At 44.8% G+C, this 14499-nt stretch overlaps 1 protein-coding gene across 3 annotated transcripts in view; it reads left to right on the top strand.

Moving 5' to 3' along the window:
• The first annotated feature begins 731 nt into the window (after positions 1-731).
• The window catches only part of BCL2 (BCL2 apoptosis regulator), a 164324-nt gene continuing 150556 nt past the window's right edge, over positions 732-14499 (top strand). The window contains exons 1-3 of one of the 3 annotated variants that reach the window (XM_079784073.1): positions 732-1076; positions 1838-2070; positions 2292-3148. In XM_079784073.1, the coding sequence (XP_079640199.1) occupies positions 2588-3148 (561 nt within the window). In that variant the 5' untranslated portion in view covers positions 732-1076; positions 1838-2070; positions 2292-2587. Of the gene's footprint in view, positions 1077-1107; positions 2071-2291; positions 3149-14499 lie in introns of those variants that run through there. The other 2 variants (XM_079784074.1, XM_079784072.1) reach the window with 2 other exon arrangements.

Below are 14499 nucleotides of genomic sequence, written 5' to 3'. Positions count from 1 at the left end.
TGAGCCCTAATAAGTAAGCTTCTGTGCTTTTAGTAAACATTTTTCCCCCCTTGGGAGCTTTATTTGTCAGACTCTTAGAGATAAAAATAGTTAAGCACGTGCAACGTGATGGCCGTCTTGGGCTTTTCTCCAAGGGGCTATTCATGCTGATGAATTTAAAAATGTATGTGCATGTGGAGCTAACCTAAGGTGTGGCCATCCGGGATTGGCTGCTAGGCCACCGTGGAGGCCTTTAGAAACCCACCCAACCTGGTGTTGAGACTGTAGGCCTGAAAGTCACTAGCCGTTCTCAGAGCCCAGCCCTAACCCAGGGCCGAATTTAGGGCCGAATTTATCGGGAGCAGAGGGGAACCATTTCAAAGCCCCTGATACCCTCCACTGGCCCCTCGGCCAGCCTGCTGAGAACTGTCTGGCCTTGGTCAGGGATGGTGTCTCCAGAGTGTGTTCTGCGTGTACACCTAGGAAGCAACTTGAAAATAAACAAGACTCTACTGAAAGTGCAGCGACGCCTCTCTTTACCGGAGGGCAGCGCCGAGGTCCCAGTGCTCGAGGTCAGATCGGCCACCAGCGCTGCTAACAAGATGGGTGTGCACACCACACGACGCGGCTGGGAAGGGTCGCAGCGATCCCCCCGCGCCTTCCCAGCACTTGTTTTCTTGGCGCACCGACCCACTCACCCAGCCGCCGGCCCGCGTGCAAGTCCCCGGGCGCCCCGGCCCCTCGCGGGCCCCGAGCGCGCCGCAGGCCGGAGGAGGCCCTCGCACACCCACCGCGCCGTGGCCGCGCGGGAGGCCTGCGCCGCCCGCGCCACCCACCGGCCGGGCGGAGCGGGAGGAGCGGGCCCGGAGGGCGGGCGGGGGCCGTCTCAGGCGCGCCCTCCCCGGCCTCGGCCCAGCGCGCCGTGTGTCCCCGGAGGAGCGCGCTGCTCCCGGCCCGACCGCGGTTCCTTTAACCCTGGAAAGGGAGCGGGGCGGAGGGGGCGGCGGGGCCGCTCAGAGGAGGGCTCTTTCTTTCTTCTTTTTTTGAATGAACCGTGACGTACTACAGGAAACCAGTCGGTTCGAGCGGAGAATGAAGTAAGAGGCCAGCCCCCCCTCCCCAACACCCGCCCCCGTCCTCCCCGCCCCCTCCCCCGCCCGCCCGCGCCGCCGGCCCGCCCGCCCGCCCTCCGCTCTCGGTTTCCCCGCCGATCCGCCGCCGCCGCCTCTGCCAGCGAAGGTGCCGGGCGCCGGGCCCTCCCCGCCGGCGCGGCCGTCATCACCCCGAGCGGGCGCGCGGCTGGAGCGCGGGGAGACGGCCGCCGCCAGCGCCGCCGCGCAGGAGCAGGAGGAGGAGAAAGGGTGCGCAGCCCGGAGGCGGGGTGCGCCGGTGGGTGCAGCGGAAGAGGGGGTCCAGGGGGGAGAACTTCTTAGCAGTCATCCTTTTTAGGAAAAGAGGGAAAAAATAAAACCCTCCCCCACCATCTCCTTCTCCCCACCCCTCGCCGCACCACACACAGCGCGGGCTTCTCGGCTCTGCACCGGCGGGCCGGGCGCGTCCTGCCTTCATTTATCAAGCAGCTTTTCGGAAAATGCATTTGCCGTTCGGAGTTTAATCAGAAGCGGATTCCTGCCCCTGTACCCGGCGCGTCCACCGGCCCCTGATCCCTGTCTCTCCCCCGGGGAGGCTGGAAGCGGTCCCGCGGATAGGGGTCCATGTCTGTGCCCGCGCATGTGTGCGCGCGTGTATATTGCCGAGAGGGGGGAAATCACAGGACTTATGCAAATACTGGACTGAAAATTGTAATTCATCTGCCGCCGCTGCCTTTTTTTTTCCCCCTCCCTCTCGTGCTCTTGAGATCTCCAGTTGGGATTCCTACGGACTGACATTTCTGTGAAGGAGAAGTCTGAGAATCCATCTGCCAATTCTGCTCATTTGCACCACTCCCCCACCTCCAGATTCATTTGGAAGTTTCATAGCAGCTATCACCGGGAGTTCTGAAGATCGATGGGGTCTTTGCCTTACGCATTTGTTTTGTCTTCACAAAAAAGGAAACTTGACAGAAGATCATGCCGTCCTTAAAAAATACAAGTAAGTTCTTTGCACAGGAAATTGGTTTATTGTAACTTTGAATAGAAACATTTGAGATTTTAACTTCTAAGTGTATTCGACTAAGTTTAATTTGCAGTTTAATTAACATTCTTTTTAGCCGTGTGACTGTAGTGTGTATAGCCCTGCTTTTACCCAGTGTAAGAAAAATGCACCTGATTTTGACTTATCAGTGTTTCGAATTTATTTTTTTAACCTCTCAGGATCACGGAGGAAGTAGACTGATACTGACAATAATTAATAATAATGTGCCTCATGAAATAAAGATCCGAAAGGAATTGAAATACAAATTTCCTGCACCTCATGCCAAGAGGGAAACACCAGAATCAAATGTTCCGCGTGACTGAAGACACCCCCTCATCCAAGAATGCACAGCACATCCAATAAAATAGCTGGATTATAACTATTCTTTTTTTCTTGCGGGGACGTGGGGCGGGGGCGGGGGCGAGAGGTGCTCTTGGTACCCGGCTGCTTTTCTCTGCTTTTCCTCGGGGGAAGGATGGCGCACGCCGGGAGAACAGGGTATGATAACCGGGAGATAGTGATGAAGTACATCCACTATAAGCTGTCTCAGAGGGGCTACGAATGGGATGCCGGAGACGCGGGCGCCGCGCCCCCCGGGGCCACCCCGGCGTCGGGCATCTTCTCCTCGCCGCCCGGGCGTCCCCCAGCGCCCGCCAGGACCTCGCCGCCGCCCCCCGCCACCCCCGCGGCCGCCGCGGGGCCGGCGCTCAGCCCCGTGCCACCTGTGGTCCACCTGACCCTGCGCCAGGCGGGCGATGACTTCTCCCGTCGCTACCGCCGCGACTTCGCAGAGATGTCCAGCCAGCTGCACCTGACGCCCTTCACCGCGAGGGGACGCTTTGCCACGGTGGTGGAGGAGCTCTTCAGGGATGGCGTGAACTGGGGAAGGATCGTGGCCTTCTTTGAGTTCGGTGGAGTCATGTGTGTGGAGAGCGTCAACCGGGAGATGTCGCCCCTGGTGGACAACATCGCTCTGTGGATGACAGAGTACCTGAACCGGCACCTGCACACCTGGATCCAGGATAACGGAGGCTGGGTAGGTGCATGTCTTGTCTGGTTCAATGTGAGTCTGGGATGGAAGTCTCAGGTCTGAGACACGGGGATTGGAGTGTGGGTGGGCTCCTGGGCCAAGGACTGGCTGATGAGCCAGTGAAATAAAACCAGGTTTGTTGCTTCCCACCCGCCTCCCTTGTACAAAGCTCGCCGTGCCACGCCTACTGTGATCATTCCTTCCTACCCAAAGTGTTTCCCTTGCTTGCCAGCTGTTGTGGTTCAAAGACCCAGCATTTCCTATCCAGTAAGATCTTGGGATAAGTGGTATCCCTCCAGGGTTCCTCAAACTGGGGGGTCCAAGGATACCCAGCACCACAATCACCTGGCCTGCATAGCTTGTTGAGATGGGAGACCCCAGGTTGGGTTGTGGCAATCTGCGTCTTATACAGACTCCCCTGGGGGTTTCCTCTTTGTACTAACATTTGAGAACCACCCAACGAGGAGAACAGACTGCACCAGCGGACCAAGGGGCAAGCCTTATCTGATTCACTTGGTAAAATCCACCCAAAGAGGAACACCAACGCAGCCCCTATCCCTGGAAAGCTTAGCTGTGTTTGTGAAGAGGTAAGCCCAATTTCCAAAAGGCCAGTGGGCGTGACCGAGTGACTTGAAAAAAATGTTCAGCTGTGGATGCTTTACTTTGTCTCATCAGTGACAGAATTTGCATGGGCTTCGAACGTTGTGTTCTACTTCTGTAACTGGTGTACAATTTTAAAGTTTGCTGGAATTTTAGTATCTTTTAGTTTTCACCACCTAGAATCCACATCACTTGGTTCCTCTACTGAGCAAACGTGCGTCTACAGTGTTTGCATGAAGCATAGAATTGATTCTGAATTCTCTCATGCTCTGACTTTAGTCGAAGTGATCGATGCCTGTAGTTTTGAAGAACATCTGTGAGATGCTTTTTTTTTCTTTTCTGGTACAGTGTTAGATAGAGCCGCTATCATGTTACCATAAAGTTCTTTTTGTGTGTGTGATTTTTTTTTGGGGGGGGTGGGGAGGAGGAGGAGAAGAATTGCAATTGAGAGCTACACCTTACATCTAAAATTACTAATTTATGAAAAAGCAAAAAGAGGAATAATTCTTGTTTGATTTTTTTTCGAACTTTTTGTTTTAATCTGAAGAATTACCTTTGAAAAAAGAATCAGTTCAGTGCTTTCTTTCATAGTCTCTAGGGAGAATTACTAATGTTATTGTTTTATAGGACCTAACAGGAGCAAAAAGCCTAGAAATGATTACCAGTGGATTTGATTTCAAGAAGCATGTTACGTATTTTACTACAGTTTGCATAGTGTGCTGTTAAGGGGCCAAAAGGAGAAAAGGCCAAGAAAAGTCTATGGCGGACATGAACATCTGATCCTACTTGGCCAAAGTTGACAAAATACTGATGACACTTTTTATTGTTTAAAAGTAAAATCGACTAAAATGATCCCTGCATTTAAATCTCTACAGCTTAAATGCTCCTTGTAAATTGTTTTTTTTAGATTCTATATTATTAAATCTTTAGTAATTCTGGAAGAATTCACCAAAGGGTGGAAAGAATATTTTTGTTAACTGTTTGATTAAGTAGGTGGTTTGATTGTTAACCACCATAATCAAAGATGTAGGGACTCTCAAACTCCAAAAGGATCATTTTAAGGCCAAAGTTAAACTGATTTAACAGCTTTTCTAATTCACATTTTTATTAACAATAAAATATCTAAAAATGTTCTTTCTAGTCGAAAGAAAGCCAAGGTGGTAACTGTCATCTATCAAGTAACTTAGTAAAAAGATGGGAAATAAAGACATATGGTTATGATCAAAATTAAGATAGAACCTTGATCTTTGTTGTTGAGTTGTAGTAATCTCATGCTCTTTTTAAGTGAAGGCTCACTTTTCCTCCAGTTAGAATAGAGTTTTTGTTGTAGAGCCCATCTTTGTGGTCAACAGGTATCTGAGGTTAATAAATGTAGAGGCTATATTTTATGATGCCAAACCACAACGACATACCATAGAAAATGATAACATTTTTTTTTGACAAAACTTCTTATAGTAAGAATAAATCAGAGAGAAGCACAGATGGTTGATGGTAAAATACGTAGTTTTCAGAACAACATATAGGGGACATAGGAAAAAAAAGGAATTTGGCAAAAAAGTATATGTCAGGAAATGCAACCATAAGTGGACACATTGGAATAAAAGTGGTAGGGATGATTTACCCATCCTTTCAAATGTGCATTCTTAATCTAAATGTTTGTTTTAGGCATCTGGCATACAGACAGATTTTCCTCCAAATTTGTATCTGTCAGGGTTTCGTCTCTAATAATATGTTGCATCTTACAGAGAAAAGTACTCTTAATAACGATAATAAAGTTTCAGAAGAGAGCTGGCACATTCTTTTGACATTCGACTGTGACTTGCACTGGATCCAAGACTCAGTGGATCAGCTTGTCTACTGAATATATATTAATGGGGGCTTCAGATTCGAAGTCACTGCTTTTTGTTGCTGCTGCTGATTCGAAGACAGAACCTCTTGAGGCCGAGAAAACTGTTTGCATTCCATGTTCCATAACTTGGAGGAAGCAGGGCCTTGGAATGAGAGTTGGTTGAGAGATGGTCCCAGAATCCTCAAATTAAAGACTAAAGAAGAAGTTGGGTGCAGAGTGGAACATTGCTTTATTCCCAAGTCTGAATAAGGCATTGTGTTCCATCCAGAGAGGGGCAGGACAGAGGGAGCAGAGCGACAGCAGCAGTTCTAGGGAATGTCAGAGTGTGGTTCACAGACCAGCAGCATGGGCTTCGCAGAGATTCAGAAGCTCAGGTCCCACCCCAGAGCTGCGGAGTCAGAATATGGGGCTCACATGACCGACAGGTGTTTGTGCACACAGTAAAGTTAGAAATGCTGGCTATCATCACCTACCATTCCTGGGGACACCTCTTGCAAAGATTGACAGTCTAGGTTGTATCCTCCAGTGTCCCAGTCCAGTGGCTTCACAGGTGTATAGTATTACCTAGAATACTGAGTATTTCCCAGATGTCCACTAGACTGATCTAACCCTTGGGAGAAGTAGGTTGAAATGAAAGAGATAGGAGATAAATTATGATAAGCTCGGTCTTCTCCAAGATGTTTTTCATGGTAGCTATGCAGTTTGTATTGGCCTCGCCCATTAAAGTAAGATAGCTTTTCTGCTCCAATGAAAGGCAGAGTTAGCTCTTTTAATAGCTGCATTAGTTATTATTGTATTCCCTTGTAACACAGTTTAAATTCTGTAGATGAGTTTAGGGGCTCTTGCAAGCGAAAGGGCTGAGATCCTCAAGTTGATGTTGAATGAAAATTGATAGCACCCTCCAAACTGAGAAATGTGATATTTAGATTCATGTCTTAGAAGAGAGTGAAATGTGGACCACTAAAAGAATGAGATGGTTTAACAGGAGACTGGCTTCATTCTGTTGCTGAGATGGTGGCACGCCTTTCTTTTTCTTTTCTTCTTCTTCTTTTTTTAAATATGCCTTTTGGTCTTTGTGGTTTAGGAAAACAGAAACTTACTTCTCCACATCCAGTAGAGGTAGCTTCCTTTTTATTAGTTGGTCAACAAGCAGTTTCTCTTTTCTGTATCTATTCCATGTCTACCAAAACATTTGATTAACTGGAAAGCAATGCTATTCTCTGCCTGTGTACAAAATACATGAAAAAGCATCAGTTTTCCAGAGGCTGAGTATCAGCGGCTAATGGCCAATTTTGGCAGCAAAATGATAAGATTAAAAATAGCCTGAAGATGATCCAGTCTTAAATGATGTATTTAATGGTGAACTTTCCTTGGGAAAGTGCATCTTTCTGCCTGCTAAGAACCACATGACCCCTTTCAATAACTCATTTTGTAGGGGAAAAAAGTACATTATTGCTCCTAGAGTTTGCAGTCATGTGCTCTTGAGTAATTATATTTCTGGACCTTTGTAAAATTTGATAGTTCACTCAGTTCTCTTTTCTGTTTTAGGGCCTTGGTTGCTATTTTGTGCCCGTTAAAAACATGGCTTTCTTTGACGCCTCCTGTTACTTTTAGCTGTGCTTTCTAGTGAGAGCTGATTGATCTTTTCAGCAATCCTTGATCAAACTGGTACATTTCAGATTGCTTAAATGTCATTAGGCCACACAGCACACCAGGAAACAGAAAGCCATATATATATTTTCAAGCCAAACTCTTATAGTTTTTCCTTATCTCTACTCCCAGTCCTAGTCAGTTTTTTTGGGGGAAAGATTAACCACTCACAAAGTGTGAGTGTCTTATTAAGAGTGGCCTTTCCCACTCAGCACACCTGAGGACCCTCATGGTGTCTTCACTATAGTTTAGCAAAGCAGGATTTCAACAGCAGTGCATTCGTGTTGGAAAAACAACACTGTCTTTGTAGAGTACAGGCAGAGAGGTCCCCCCGCCCCTCCCCAGCCCGAGATATATTATATTTGAGGTTCAAAGGTTCTGTTAAACCTTTTTAAGGTAATCTAATATCACCTTATTCAGGTATAGCAGTAACCTCGAAATCTGGTCACCCTTTCCCCAGCTCCATACAGAGACCACTCAGTGAACTTACTTCACTGTGAAGCTCCTCTTTTATTCCTTTTGGTTTGATTCAAACAAAATTAATATTTGATGTCTAAATGGAATTGACCATGAAAATCAGCCAGGGGCTGAGACAGTTATTCCAGATATGATCACATGTCTTCTATGTGCCCTGGGTTAGTTTGGGGGCACAAGAAGGAAAGCTTTACCCATCTCCTGGGTGACCTCACAGGCTAGTGCTAGGTGTCTGATGGGCAGCCTGATGGGCATGATCCTAGACTTTAGAGGGAAAAGAAGGAAACTAAGTATATGTTATTTTGGATACACATCAATCTTTGTCTAAGAGAGTAATTTCTAACCATATGGCTGTTCATGTGTGCATTAGGCCTGACTTAAATTGGAGGAGAAATATAGATACATTTTGAAATTCTGTATAACACAGTCCTAAGCTTAAGAGAACTGAAAGGTAGGGGGAGTTCCCTTGTTAAATATTTACCCATTAAGCGCTCTTTTTTACACATTAAGGAGACTTAATAAACACTAGTCTGCCATTCTTAAAGCATTTCATTAGTTCTTTTAAGTAAAAGACAATCAAGGCTCTGATTAGGATGATTAGAATAGCTTCATTTGAAGAACTGTTTTCCTTAAACCGTTCTTGCATGCAGAAAAATACAAGTTGATTTTGAACCAGAAAGAAACTTCTTCCTTTACAAGAAGAAAAAAAAAGCTTTTGTTTTGTTTTGCTTTTAGGTTATAGTACTGTTCTGTTTATCAAGAGGCTCCTCTTCCAAAACACTATTTGCAGAAATTCCCAGTCCTCTGTAACATGCTCCTAAAGAGCAGGTGTTCACCATCTAACTTCTTGGCCTCATGGTCCTCTCTCTTTATTTTTAAAAAAAATATTTTTATTGATTTCAGAGAGGAAGGGAGAGGGAGAGAGTGATAGAAACATCAATGATGAGAGAGAATCATTGATCAGCTGCCTCCTGCACACCCAAGGCTGGGGATCGCGCCCGCCACCCGGGCATGTGACCTGACCGGGAATCAGTCTGTGACCTCCTCGTTCATAGGTTGAAGCTCAACCACTGAGCCAAGGCCAGCAGGCATGGTCCTCTCTCTTTAAGTGGAGATTGTAAAACTTTTGAAATTACAACAAAGTCATTTGCATTTTTAGAAGTATTTTTGTGGGTTGCCTCTTTTTCTGATCTATGCTCAATTCTGTAGTGCTAACATTATTTCTCTGCTCTTTAATCGCCAAAACATAGAGCCAGCTGTCCTTCAGTGAGAATGATGGTTGAGGGATTATTTCTTTCTCTCCAAAGCCATTTGGGCTTTCTCATAGGGACCTCACCCCATCTCCCTTGACTGTCCTCTACCTGTCCATGGTCCCACCACACAGAGATCTCCTAGGTGTGGTTCCTTGTTACATCCCAACACATGAAAGGTAGGCTTCACCTGAAGAAAGAGCATTATGCGTGGACCTGGCAAGAGGCAGCAAAAAAAGGGGTCTCACTAAAGCTAGAATTAACCCCCACTCCAATCTTACTAGAGGTAGTAGACAAGGAAAATTTCTGTCCACAGAGACGATGCATTCCCTCCAGAGGCCATAAATTCCAACCCTATGGAGGGAAAAGCTAGAATCTGCTGGTGGAATTTTTCCTTGCTCTGATCTCTGCCATGTGAGATAAGTTTTGACTTACTAACGCAACTAAAATAGCCTATATTAAAGGCACTTCCCCAAACACCCTATTCAGTGTGTGAGAAAGGGACTCTCCCTGCCATGCTGGGGTGGCCATTTGTAGCAATATGCTAAGAGCCACTTGGGTGGCTTGCTTGCACGACTGACGGATTCTATAGAAGGTTCACTGTAGAAGTTACCTCTCTGACAGGCTGCACGCAGAGTACACACTTCATGGGGAAACGCTTCATTTGGAAAAAATGGTATTTCCTGGTTTTACCTTCAGAATGTCAGGAATAGAGCCATATTTCGTTTGTAGTTAATATCCAGGTCATCAACTATCTGGGCTTTATCATAATAACAGACGTTTATGACTGACTTCATTCTCCTCTTGACTCTGTCTTCTGAAAATACCCAAGACCCACTGTGTCGAATGAAGCTTCAAATTTTCAGGAGAGATTTTACCATTGAAAACAACACCTGTTTGTTGTGACAGTTCCAATTACTATATTTCTCTATTTTTTTTAATTCATTAATTTGAGAGATAGAGAGAGAGAAAGAACATTGATTTGTTGTTGCATTTATTTATGCATTTATTGGTTGATTCTTGTATGTGCCCTGACCGGGGATTGAACCTGATCAAAACCTTGGCATATTGGGATGATGCTCTAACCCAGTGGTGGGCAAACCGCGGCTCGCGAGCCACGTGTGGCTCTTTGGCCCCTTGAGTGTTCTAACGCCACTTCTTCAAAATAGACTCACCCAGACCGAAAACCGACTTCTGCGCATGGGCCATGAAGTTTCAATCGCACTGTCCGTGCGCGCCTGCATGTGGTATTTTGTGGAAGAGCCACACTCAAAGGCCAAAGAGCCGCATGTGGCTCGCGAGCCGCGGTTTGCCGACCACTGCTCTAACCAGCTGAACTACCTGGCCAGGGCTCTATAGATCTCTATTTTTAACTGTCTTTTCTTAAGCTTCATAAGAGAATGGAGAGCACCGAACAAGGGATCGATGTTGCCAGTTGACTTTGCTTGACTTTTTCCAACTCTTCTTAAGCAATACTAAGATTTCTTCTTCTTTATAACATAATGAATGTTATTTCTATGTATTAACTCTGAAATTGAATTGTAGCCAAACATTCCACTCAGCTGCATTAGAATGTTCTAAGAGAATATGGGACAAGTATTTAGTGCTGTTCATTCAATGCCTGTTTGTGAGATATATTACCTTCTTACAATTAAGATATAAATAAAATTAATTACAAATTATATCATCAGCTTTAGATATTGATTTTTTATCTCTTTGGAAAAAAAGGAAGTTCATAAAGGATGCCAGTTGGCACTTCTGAATCTAAAATTTTAGGACTGTCTCTGAGCCATTTCCATGATGAATTCTGGCCAGCATATAATTATAAGTCCAATGAGGTAGAGCCACTTATTAATATAAACGTGACAATAGAATAAGAAAACAATTTGAAGAAGTCTTAATTAAGGAAAATAAGCAAAACTTAACCCCGAGGTGTTAGTCACCAGGGCAGTGATGGAAATGGAAAGAATTGTACAGATAATATTTGAGATAGCATGCACATTAACTTTTTTTTTTTTTACTGAAAAACCATTTATTGAGAACCTACTATGTGCAAAGCTCTATGCCAGGAATTTTAATTGAGTAGCATCCTCCGTTTGTGGAGGGCTGGACTTCCTGATATGATAAAATATTTCTCCTATTAAATTTATCTTGGCACCTAGCATAATTGGTAGTGGTGCACACATTGATTGTTTATTGAAGTAATGAATTAATAATGATTATTTTAGAAGCATTTGGGGCATTTAACTCATCCTAACCCAAATGATATTTTCCCACTCCCCTTATTATAGTGTGTGTGTTCCAAATGTCCCATCCCACAGACCTGTTAATATTTAATAGAAATGAAAAAAAAGAAAAATACCTACTAACTCTTTCGATTTCATCCTTCATCATTGAATTGAAAAAGTATGTCATTTATACCTGAAGAGAAATAGTCAGATTTTGCTTTATATTAAACATTCATCTTTTATTAGTCCTTAATGCTAAGGTTAGACACCAGCCTATTCATTGCCACATTATATCTTGTTTACACCAAGAATACATACATACAATCTATATACATGTGCAGCAGTGCTCTCAGGCTTCATATCTCATATCTTCATGTTTCATATCTCAGGCCCTGTCCAGACCGGGACAGTCTTGGCATCTGAGATTATTCATCACCTTATTATTAAAGAAATCAGGGCTTGTCCAAGGTTCTCTCAGTGCAAACAAGGTGGGCTTTTCCTGTGGTCCTGAAGCTCAAATATGAAAGAACTACAGCATGAGAATTCATGGGGCTAAATGGTCATCCAGTTCCTCTGAAAACAAGCAGCCAATTGGAGGCGGAAGTCAGTACAGCCCAGTGTTCCCAGAGGTGAGAGAACCTAGGATTTCACTTCCCCAGACATTGACCAGCAAGAGGACCACCAGGGGTATGATGGATAAAACCACTGGCCAGGGAGCTTCGGGCCAAGTCCTCTGTTCTCATTGATGTGAGCATCACCGCTTCTCGGTGGTTTTACCAACTGGTGGAATTTGTATTTTGAGAGTCCTCATTCCCTGGCATGAAGCAAACTCAAAGCATTATTATTCACCATTTGTCATCTGTTTGAGAAAGATGGTATGATTTGTTTACTTGTAATGAAGCTTGACCGTACTGCTCTAGGGACTTTTTAAAAAGAGGGATGTGTCAGCTTACAGATTTGTCCCGTGAATGAAACCACAAGCAAATTTTCTCTTCTCCCCCCTCCTCCCTTCCTCCAAGTCGTTTCTTCAGTGACCATCTGCGCGGCATGTTACCATTGCCAGGCCGTCTTCAAGTGGCTTATCTAGGAGTGAATTCAGAAACTTCACATTATAAAGGACACCCAGATAATTGGCCTGTTTTCCAAAGTATCTGTCCCCTGTGCTGCTGCCAGATTCCTTCTTAATGAACACATCCAGTGACAGTGGGATTTTTGAGCTTGTCCGTATCCGTGAGAAAATGAGCTTCCCTGCTTTGGAACAGCTTGCGGCTCTGGGAAAAAAAAAAAATGACAGCCATTGCACAAGTTTCCTTTGAATGTAGTTTTCTTTCCCATAAATGATACTTTGAGAATACACTTAAGGGGTTATTAGTTTTCTATTTCATGCTTGGCCTGTGTGTGAGAATAACACAGGCTGTCACTGCAGATCGGGAGCTAAACACGCTTTGTCTGGTTAATGTGAGCATTTAATATTTAGCTCAATTAAAAATTAACTGATGAAAGTACATGTCAAATGGAATTTGAAAATACCTTTTGGAAAAAATATCGGAAGGGCATGACCAATGAGTAAATTAGTGGTTTGAAAATGTGGAGACTTTGGGGAAATTTAATAGGAGTTGAGACGCTTCTTTGCCTTCACACGTCTTTACCTGTTTGGCTCAGCACAAAATTAAAAAGGATGTCCTCCTCTTTCTTAGGAAGGACCCACTTGCATCTCTGTTTTCTGGAGAATAATTGTTTTGGGTGGACTAGATCATACATTTAAAGCAGACAGAATAGGAGATCGGTTATTCATTTATCCCACACTCTTCTTGTTTTTTAAAGTGTGCTGTAGGCCAGACCCTAGGTCAGTGGGAAGTGGGAACGGGTTAGATGTGGCTTACAATCTGGGGCATGAGGACCATTAAGCAGCTGGTACAGTCAAGCAAGGGCAGAGCTGGGAGAGAAGAAATGCAACCACAGTAAGGTATTTGTTAGAGTCAAGGAAGTCTTCCCAGGAAAGAGGGTTGAAGGATGAGCTGCAATTAGCCTGGAAGAGTAGGAAGGAGGACCAGAGTGTGGCCAGCAGACAGAACCTGAGAACAAAGGCCAGAGGCGAGAGAGCAGGTGGTAAGCTGCAGGAATTGAGGGCCGGCCTGGCCTGAGTGAGGAGGCCTGATCACAAAGATGGTCTGGAGATGTACTGCCATGGAGGTCTGCACTCCAGAAAGGTCATTCTGGCTCCACTTCATCCAGTTAATGAGACTGGGGAGAGATTACTGACAGATAGGAAGTCAGCTCAGTAAGACCTGGGGCCTGACCTAGAGGATTGGAGTGGGGACAGCAAGAAATCGATAGCTTTGGGCAATGAATATAACCAGAGTAGAGGGATTTTGGGGAAGACCTAGTGATTGACCGAATGCTTCAAAACATTGCTCATTTCTTCTTCAATGTCAGTAATCTTCTTCTACAATCCTTTTGAAATGTGGCCTTATTATGGTTCTATGTGAGGAGGTTTTATCCTTATTTCCCATTCTCTTAAATTAACACTGTCTGGTTGAAAAACTTTATTTTGTTAGAATTCACATTAATAAATCCTCATTAACAACCAGTTAATAAAAGTGCATTTGGAGGATAAATTCAATTATGAAAAGCAGAGTTCATAGAATTTTCCTCCAGGTGAAAATTTTGCAACAATGGTTTCTTGCCCTCATGGAGGATTTTAAAGTTTCCAAAGAAATTTCATATCTACTGGCCTATTTGATTTTCAGAACAAACCCTAGGCAAGGCAGCTATTATAGTCCCACTTGTCTCTGCCTTCCTCTCCCGACACCCTTATTGTTATTTGTTTATCTCCTTCCCCCCCCCCCGCCCCCCCCCCCCCAAGAGAAAACTTTGCCTACCAAAGCTATGTGAGAGCCTGTAAGTCAAGAAGAGCTGGTATTCATTCCCAGACTGCAGTCTGTAGCTATTTCTTTACACTGTGCTGCCTGTTGGGGTGTGTTATCACAAGGACACCAGATTCCTCCATAGAAACTGAATCGAGTATATCTAATATTAAAAACTGTATCATCCCCTGCGTTTTATCTAAAAATTTTCAGAAAATTAAAATGTAGTCTTTTCTTTCAGGTTAGTTGTCCTTCTTTGATTTAGCTTTTGAAGTGTGTCTTATGTTTACCGCAGAGGGGCCCACACCTGCTTGTCATTTCATCCCCACACATTCACTCAAGAGCCCATGGGTGTGCATGTGAGGTGGGCGGTGGACTTGACCGTGTAATGCCTCCTTAGGGGACAGCAGTGTGATGGATGTGAGCGTCTCTAAAACTC

The sequence above is a fragment of the Cnephaeus nilssonii genome (assembly GCF_951640355.1).
Source record: "Cnephaeus nilssonii genome assembly, chromosome: 11".
Classification (NCBI taxonomy): domain Eukaryota; kingdom Metazoa; phylum Chordata; class Mammalia; order Chiroptera; family Vespertilionidae; genus Cnephaeus; species Cnephaeus nilssonii.
Note: the sequence above shows the minus strand (reverse complement) of the source record. Positions and strands in the feature narration are given on the sequence as shown.